This window comes from Ostrea edulis, chromosome 2, assembly GCF_947568905.1.
Source record: "Ostrea edulis chromosome 2, xbOstEdul1.1, whole genome shotgun sequence".
NCBI classification, from domain to species: Eukaryota; Metazoa; Mollusca; class Bivalvia; order Ostreida; family Ostreidae; genus Ostrea; species Ostrea edulis.
This window is the reverse complement of record NC_079165.1, coordinates 57,080,394-57,090,393: the sequence shown is the minus strand read 5'-3', so window position 1 is coordinate 57,090,393 and position 10,000 is coordinate 57,080,394. Positions and strand designations below refer to the sequence as shown.

Below are 10,000 nucleotides of genomic sequence, written 5' to 3'. Positions count from 1 at the left end.
CATACTTTTCAGGAAGCTCTAACGCGCCTCGTGAAGTATACCGGGGTGTTCATACCCTCGCGTATTTTCAAAAATTAAATTTATTTTTTAAGTAGATTCTACATGTACTGCACTTTTCCTAGCTTGTCAACCTCGTGTTTAACAATAGTTCTGCATTGGATATAGGGGACTCGTTTATCTTATGATTGACGTCCGAAACATCTCGCTCGTTTTCGACACGATACAGGCTAAAGTTTAAATACATTGAAGTTTTCATAGGTGTAAATTGGTTATTTCGATGGTCTCTTGCGTACAAAATCTTACATGGATTTGAATATTTCTTTTAAACTAGATACTGGCTTAATTCTGAATTCAGTAATATAATTTGTGTATAATATTGACTACTTAGTACATGTACATGTGTTCCAACGTAATTTCTAAAACGTGAATGAAGAGATATACTGTAATTTGTGTATTGTATCTTAAATCAAATGAGATGTACATCATTGTTTGTTTTTAATGTTTTTACTTCATGAGTTAGTCAGTTATTAATTCACTTAATGAAACATGGACGGAGTAGCTCAGTAACTGAAGGTGTATTAAATGAACTGTAGATCAGACAGCCCTTGTCTGTCATACCATGCCGTATGATCAAGCAAAAATTATGTTTATTTCACGTGAAAAATTAATTATAAGCTGATCTTCTGCTATTATATTATAATGCAAACACTTTGTACTTTGCGGTGCTAGAAACAGCTTTCATCGACATCTGAAATACCACATTATTTCCTTGTGTCTGAATCTTCTTTGTTTTTCAAAAATCTACACATGGTTTCCGCAATATGTTACTGTCTTGTTTACATAAAAAGGAGCCATTTCTTATAGCAATTTTCAAAAGGTGTGCAATGTTGTTAACTATAGACATTATTAACTTTTTTAATCATTCTGTTGCATAGGAACTTTGTAATTGAAACTATCCATGTCAAATTTAACGATTGCTTCTTGGACTTGTCATATTTTTATCTCTAATCAGATTTTAACACCACCGTTGACACTCAAATCATTGAATATCTTTATCACTTATATTTATTTTCATTTGCGCATTTCAGTATTTTTCTCTCTCTCTATAAAACTTATAAGCCCGTGGGGATCCGGGTTAGAATAGGTCCTCAGTACCTCTTGCTTGTCGTAAGAGGCGACTAAATAGGGCAGTACGACAATCTTACCTTTAACTCAATCGTCCAACTAATTGGAAATATTTAATAAAGTTTTGTCTCCAATATGTAAAAGGATCATGTAATTATTGTAGGGAGTAGTTTTAGCTACTTTAACGTAGAAATAGTGCTGTTTTTAATTGTTTTGTATTTTTACACCTGTAATTAATTTCTTTGTCCCAAGGAAAAAGTTTGGACAATTTCCGTTATTCGCATCACTGGGTCATTTTAATGCTTTACGATATCTATCTGAGAAATAGCCTAAGAAAGCACTTGTCGAAAGAATAATCGCTACCTATTTAAGGACTTAGATCAGTCATGTCTAGACTCCTTCACTTACAAGCCAAATCTAAAGGGTTTTCAGAGGAGAGAAGATGAAAGTACATGATCATTTTATACGCCCGTCTTTAGACGGGACGTATTATGGTACAGTGATGTCCGTCCGTCCGTTCGAGGTTTTCTGTTTCTAATTTCATTTCTCTGTCACATATCAAGCTGAAACTTGCTATGTAGCTTCTTTGTGGATCATTCTAGATCGTGTTGCAATTTTGAGCCATTTGACCTCTCTTGCAGGAGCTTTGCCCTTGTATTTGAAAATTATTACATGTATTATATGGAGGGTCCGGCGAACTCCTCCCACAATTTTCAAGTGAGGACTTTCTTATTTTATAGAGTATTCGTATGGGTATGGAAGGTGTGCATGTGGCAAGGATTTTGATTTCCTTTGAGAATTTTGCAGGTTGTTTAAGTGAGTCAGTTTTGAGAAAATACTTCATAGAGAGTACTTAGTTTTGAGGAATTATTACATATAGAGTACATGATTTGTCTGTTTTTTCTTCCACAGTTTTCAAGTGAGGACTTTCTTATTTTCCAGAGTATTTTATGGGTATGGAAGAAATGCATGTGGCAAAGATTTTGATTATTTATTTATTTATTTTTTTATATTTTTTTTTTTTATTATAGAAAATTACAGGTTGTTGAACTTAGTCTGTTTTGAGGAAATATCGTATTGAGAGTACATGATTTGTCTTTAATTTTTCCTTCTACAGTTTTCAAGTGAGGACGTTCTTATTTTACAGAGTATTTGTATGGGTATGGAAGATGTGCATGTGGCAATGATTTTGATTTTCTTCAATTTTAAAGAAAATTACAGGTTGTTGAACTTGGTTCTGTGTTTAAAGGAAATATTCATATTATGCAAAGAAAGTATGTCACAGCCCGATACTACCTGAAGCAAAGTTCTACAAATTATGGCTTAAAAGAAAAACACCCCATGTAAGGATTTTCACGGGCGTATTATGTACCGTTTGCGGTACTCTTGTTTCATATTTTATGAAGCATACTCAACTGTAGTGTCCGAGAGTACAAGATGAGAGTGAGGGGAGAGAGAAGAGGAGAAATATGGAGTTATTTCAACTGTAGCGTGGTATTCTGTGCCTATAACGCCCAGTCATCGTTACTCACAATCTGAATTGTACGGACTTAAAGGATACCGTTTCTAGAAACAAATGATTTAAGTCAAGTACTTCTTTTAAACATATGCTTCTCGTCAGACACTTGGAATACTCCTTCTCAGCGTCGGTAGTTATCTTAAAGTGTGTTATATGAGGCCTGCGGGGACAGTTTACAAACAGTTAGGTAATTAATTATTTATCATCTCTTCTCTATACAAATAGTCATTGTCAGGCTGTTCCAAGCGTATGATGAAGTCTGATGATGGTTGCCTTTGTTTTTCTCCCCAGAGGATGTATAAAATGTTGAATACCTTCTTCAATAAGATCAGAACCCCCTACCCACACCCACCCCATGATGGAAGATTCAGACTCGCGCCTTGACTCGTTGTCATACATGTAGAAGTCTTCTGGGTTTAATATTTACAATGTGCACTTGGGTGGATTTAATGAGGTTGCTTTGACAATCCGTGCGAAGTTGTGGGAGTTATTGATTCTATTTTCCTAGATATGGACGACAATGAGGCGTTAATTGTCGAGGCTCCACACTTATTTTTCGCTCTCAAATAAACAAACAACATCATTCTATCTCTCCCCCACACTAGAAGGTCCTTCCAATAGTGATGAGAATTGTGTTGTTTTTTCTACCATACAAACAATACACATTCAACTACAAGCAATACTGTAAACAAAAGCCCCCATTTTATTTTCGCTAGTTTTACCCTAATCTTAAAATTGGGGTAAATTACTCTAAGTAGCAATTTATAGTATCTACAACACATTTCTTTAGCTCGAGTTCGGTTTTTTTTTAATACATAGGGCTTAGTGAGAATGTTTGAAGAAAAATAATGAGGAGGGTTAGAAACCTGATTACTAAAATCGAGCAAAAGGGGGTCAAAGGTGGAAACTATTTCTCGTTGTGTGTGGTCAAAGGTCAGAGTGAAAGAACAGTTTGGCATATCGTAACATGAAATAAATATGGTCGGATAGTGATGAAAGTAATGAAAGAAAATAATTTGGGGCGAATTAAAACTTTTCATTATATCTGGGCCATTTAACACGGAGCAGAACTATATATGCAGTAATCGTTACTTTTATAAAGCATGAAAAGCGTATGAAGAAGGGACAATATTTTGGCCTGTACTAATAGCGTCATGTGCTCAATTCTTACTGATGCACATGTATTTTAGTGTCACTGAAGACTAAATGTATGCATGATTCTATCTTAAATGAACTGAAAAGTTACCAAAGTTCTTTTTTTTTAAAATAGTGTTCTGAAGAATATTTGATAACCGATATCAAATTAGACTAGCATACTAATTAAATGGGGTTACTATATACGTCTAGCCTGTGAACGCTTTCTACTGTTGGGGAATTTGGACTAGAGTATCTACCATGTTTTCAACAGATCATACTGATGATGTATTTATCTTTACAGATAATTATACAGTACTTTGAGCCGACAACGACCATTTGCATTATGATTCCTTGGTTTAGGGAAATGGGATTCGCAGTTGTGTATGGGTCGCTCGTTCTAAAAGTTTACAGGTATGTTTCTGTAGGCTCTTGGTTAAATCGGAAACTTTCCATGTAAACTGTAAAGATTTTTAAAATCATCATCTTACGACAAAGTCGAAAATCTTCTACATACCAACCACAATACGCTGTATTCTATTAAAATAGGTGATCGTTCAAGCTGACTTTGTTTTGACATTTTGAGATATTTTAATTATGCAAGATGTTAATTCTTTATTGGCGTAAATATCTGCATATTCTTTCCAATAAAACATTTGATAATCCTATATCTGATTATGAGAACAAATATTTCATTCTGCTATAGCTAAATCTGATGTATGGGAATAGATAAACTCTCAAACGATTTACTTTCAGACTTTTATCCGAGTTCCAGTCGAGGAAAGCTCATCGTGTGCATGTTAGAGACAAAGACTTACTTAAATATCTGTGTTGTGTGATAATAGTTGTGTTAGGGTATATGTCTGCCTGGACAACAGTGACATACGATCATATTGACACAGGAGAAGTTATATTACAATATGGTGTTACCAAAGACAATTTAAAATATGTAGTATGTAAATCTGGTTGGTGGGAGTATGTTGTAGAAATAGGTAAGTCCTATATATCTTCAGACATTTTTTCTGTGCTGAAAACTTCTTATGTTATTCTGTAAAAACCACCGCCGTAAAATGGCTGAAACGGCATAAAACCGTAATCAATCAATCATGTAAAAATGATTATGATGAAAGTACCAAATTGTCATTAATATCACTTTAAAACTTCATAATTCCCGTAACATGATTAAATTTCAAAAGAGATACATGCAGTGTACCATGGTTATTAGAATCACTGATTAATGATGCCTTCCTTATTTGTAGCGGAGTTGCTGTTTTTATTATTTGGTATCTATCTGTGTTACCGTGTTCGGTCGGCACCGTCAGAATTCGCAGAAGGGACTTACATCACGGCAGCTATCTGTTACGAAGCCGTCATCTCCATAGTGTTCTATGTTCTCAGGTACGTTCAAAAACCCCACACTAGTGAAAATATCTAATTCTCTACTGCGTTCTACGCGCTCAGGTGCGTTCAAAACCCCACACTAGGGAAAATATCTTCTCTATTGCGTTCTATGCGCTCAGGTGCGTTCAAAACCCCACACTAGTGAAAATATCTTCTCTACTGCGTCCTATTACTGCGTTCTATGCGCTCAGGTGCGTTCAAAACCCCACACTAGTGAAAATATCTTCTCTATTGCGTTCTATGCGCTCAGGTGCGTTAGAACCCCCCTCTGTTATGGAAATCAACATTATAATGTTGTCTCCATTTTAGTACTATATGTTCTCGGGTACGTTTGAAACACCACAGAGGGGAAATCAATATTTTAATGCTGTCTCTCATAGTGTTACGTTCGGAATTCTACGTTTGGGAAAACAATGTTTTCTCTATATAGTGTTCCTGGGTATTTTTTAAGAAATTTCAACCTCATGATTTTGTGTCTACAGTGTTCAGTGTGCTTAATGGAATACACTGGAAGAATCCACATGTATCTAGATACTGGTATACTGGTCAGCAATGAAATAGAAAGTTTAGGATCTGTAAGCGTGAGATCAAATACACTGAGAATCAGGAAGTTAAGGGAAAGAATGAATATCTAAACTGTGTCCGAGTGGATGCAATTTGCGATTTCAAAACTGAATTTTAACTCGCCTCAGCTATAAACTCAGCTCAAGTGAGTTTTCTGATCACCTGTTGTCTGGCGTCCGTCCGTCTGTCTGTTTGTCTGTATACTATAGACTTTTCGACCTCTTCTCCAGAACCACAAGATCAATTCCAACCAAACTTGCCAAAAAGCATCTTTTAGGAAAGGAGATTCAGAAATGAAGGATCACATCCTTTTCAGGGGGAGATAATTAACAAATATTGAAAATATAGTGGCATGGTCATTCAAAAATCTTCTTAAGAACCACTAGACCAGAAAATACAGAATTTAGTGCAATCTTCCTCAATGATTGGATATTCAAAATTGTACAAATCATGGTCTCCCGGGGGTTAGGATAGGGCAACAATAGGGTATCAACGTTTTACATGGGAATATAAAAGAAATATAGTTTAAAATCTCACAAGAACAGCAAGGTCTTAATTTGTCCTCTTAATATGCAAGTATCCTATATTATACAGTAAGCTGTCTTTAAAATGTTCATCTCAGGAACAGAGAGGCCATGAATAGTCTTTTTAACGGCAAGCATTCTCAGGTAGTGTAGATTCAAAGGAATTGTGAGTGCTGTATCGCACTTGTAACTCGACAACTGACATTCAAATTTTTGCTGACCATCAGAAATAGCTTAGTTAAGCATTGTAAAGCTTAAAAATGGAAAAATAAGATTTGAACATTTTCAATTCAAATCGTATCCATGTTAAGCAGTACAATTTGTATTGATTGGTAAGTAGTTATGGTACTTGTAAGTTTCAGTGAAGGTGTAATAGTAGTATAGTTTGTTTTTTGCTATAAATATAGAGCTTCAAGTGTTGGATTCAGCAAAACTCTAAACGCTAAATTGTGGTATATTGTTATTCGAACAACTTCAGTATTTTGAATACAGTACTTATTTTCAACTATACATGTATATATTTATATAGAATTTTTTTTTCTAAACCAAGAATAAGAAATTATAAATCTATATCTGGATAGATCCAATATTCCTTTTACGCTTTTAAAATGCAGACCAGCCGCATACCTGTGCGTCAATTCCACGTGACGTCATTAGTGACCAATCGTTGACTTGCCAGTAATCATGTAGCGAGTGAAACTAATTTGTTATTGTAAGATATTCCAGTTTGAAGGATCGTTTCAATACTCGAAATATTTTTTTTTTGTAAAACAGTTTGATTATCAAGATGTAGAAAAACTGATACACAAGAACTTGTAAAATCAAACACAAGCGTCATCTGATATTGGAATTAGGTAATGCAGAATTCGCAAAATGGTGTTTATATAGTATTTGATTTTAAAAATCAACATAGTAATCAATTTGCTTTCAAAAATCAGTCGCAGTAGTACATTGAAAAGGTAAACAGAATTTTTCAGAGGAATGTTCTGTTCCAGCGACACATGTCAGGTTAGCTCTCCGCCAGAAACGAGCAATTTACATCAAACGTAAAATGACATGCTTTACTACACACAGAATATTATCATTGTTCTCTGAAATGGGTTGACAAACATATCAAGAATAGATCTTTCTTAATTGAGTCTGATTGGGAAAAGCAATTCCAGCCATTGTAAAGAGAGAAGTAGAATTTTGTTGTCTTTAGCGACATAGAATTGGTCAGGACCCGAGTTACATGCACCTTAATTAGCTGGCAGTCATTCGCAACTTGATAAACGCTGATGTCCATCTCTGCAGCCTTTCACACGTCCTGAAAGTTTTCAGGATATGAACATTCAAATTTGTTCAAATCATGGTCTCGGGGGAGGGGGGGGGGGGTGTATGGTGGGGCCACAATAGGGGATCAAAGTCTTACATACAAATATATAGTAAAAATTTCTTCTCAAAACTTGGCAGCGTCCTGACATATTGCAGATTCAAGTCTATCAAAATAATGGCCTTCAGGTGTAGGGTTGGGGCCACAATAGGGGATCAAATATTTACATGGGGATGATATGTGAAAATCTTTAAAATCTTTTTATTAAGAAACACTGAACCAAAAAAGTTCAAATTTACATGAAATCTTCCTGACATAGTGCAAATTCAAGGTTCTAAAAACCATGGCCCTTGAGGGAAGGGTGGGACCACAATACGGGATCAAAGTTTTACACATGAATACATAGGGAAAATCTTTAAAAATCATCTTTTCAAAAACCACAGGGCCAAAAAAGTTTACATACACATGAAAGCTTCCTGACATAAAGTACATCCAAGTTTGTACAATTTATAGTCCCCGGGGGTAGGATGGAGCCACAATAGGGGATTGTATAGGGAAAATCTTTAAAAAATATTTCTTGAACTACTAGTATTTAAGTTAGGGTTTTCATATTTTGTTTATACATTCTTTACGGAAAGACATTTCATGTGATGCAATGGTGTGTGATCTTGTGACCTTGATCTGGAAGTTTAACCTACTTTTAATAAAAATCTGACTTATTCAATATGTCCTGAAAGTAGATCTTTCATATTTTGTATATACATTTCTTATGGCAAGACGGTTAATTTCATATCATGACCTTTGACCTTGAACTCCGAGTTTGACCTAATTTTAAGAAAACATAATCTATTCAATATATCCGGAGCTATTTTAGGTGGCGCTTTCATTTTTTGTATATAGATTATTTATGGCAAGACCTTATTTTGTGAAGTTTGACTTTGACCTACGAGTTGGACCTACTTTTAAAAATCTTACCCATTCAATATTTTCTGAACTATTTAAGATAGAGCTTTCATATTTTGTATATAAATTTCTCACGACAATATTGTTTGTTACATATTATAAACTTTGACTTTGTGACCTTGAAATTTGACCTACTTTTAAGAAAATGTAATATATTAAATATTTTCAGAAGTATTCAAGGTAGGTCTTTCATATTTTACATAGATTCTTTATGAGAAGACAATATTGTGATACAATCATATTTGATCTTGTGACCTTGACCTCCTTTCTAAAAAAAAACTTTTGACCTAATCAGTATCTCCTGAACTGAAGCTTTGACATTATAGATTTTTATGGCAAGACCTTGATTTACTTCAATGTTTGACCTTGTGAACTTGACTTAGAAGTTTGGCCTACTTTTGATATAAATCTGACGTATTCAATATCCCCTCAACTATTAAAGATAGAGCTTTCATGTTTTGTATGTAGATTTCTTAAGCAAGGTTTTTCGTATCATTCTATGATATATGATCTTGTGACCTTGGTCTTATCCAGAACATCAAGGTCAAGTTAGTCATATTGGTGTTGAAGCTTTTCTGTGTTATGTGAATTCATTTTCAGTTATGTTGTGATCCTTTGGAGCTAGGTTTGAGCTACAATAAAGGGTCAAAATTCTTCACGGGAATAAAGGTTGGTAAAAAATTCATTTTAAAATGACAACAGCTGACAATGGCAGGGCCAAGATGACTCAGGTGAGCGATGTGGCCCATGGGCCTCTTGTTTTCTGAAATATGCAGATATTTCATCAAAAGTCTTAATTATTGCTAGAGCTGCATGGCTTATAAGCCTGCTGGGTATGAACTATTTGTGGCTTTGACCTTTAACCACAGAATTATTAGTCATGCTATATGTCTGATCTGGACCTTAATGTTCAGATTCAACAGGGAACACACTTAGGTTTAGATTATAACGTTTGAATTCCATCCTTAATGCAATGATATAAATCTGGCAACAAAATACTGATGCTCACAAGCTTGAGTGTCGTTTTCCATTGCAAAGGTTCAGTGCAACTTCACAAATAACGTCCGTTTTAAGATATGGACAACAAAATATTCCTTCCTTGGATTGGCATTGCAGAGGTGAATATGTTGCCATGTTACTATGTATAAATTCCATAGCATTAATCGTTTTTAGTAAGATGCTGAAGACCAGCAGGGCCCTAAAATGGCTGGTGTATCTGACTGCTCAAATAAGGCATTGCAAATCAATCTGCATTCAATATTGCTTGTAATCCTAGTCTGCAGTTTGTATATTGATAGCTAAAAGCTGTGTTTATTATCGACTGACACCCCTAGCGCTTTTTTTTACCTATAGTACTAAAAATAATGGACGAAAGATGAAATCTCCGAGTAAGCAAATTGATAACAGACATGCAGATGATAGTTATCGAATTAACCACGTATATAAAACTATTATTAT

General features: G+C 34.9%; 1 protein-coding gene across 1 annotated transcript in view; it reads left to right on the top strand.

Annotated features, from left to right (window-relative positions):
• The window catches only part of LOC125680486 (probable G-protein coupled receptor 158), a 43,438-nt gene that overhangs the window by 27,025 nt on the left and 6,413 nt on the right, over positions 1-10,000 (top strand). Inside the window, exons 5-7 of the mRNA XM_048920111.2 lie at positions 4,083-4,192; positions 4,535-4,770; positions 5,038-5,176. Of these exons, the coding sequence (XP_048776068.1) occupies positions 4,083-4,192; positions 4,535-4,770; positions 5,038-5,176 (485 nt within the window). The remainder of the gene's footprint in view (positions 1-4,082; positions 4,193-4,534; positions 4,771-5,037; positions 5,177-10,000) is intronic.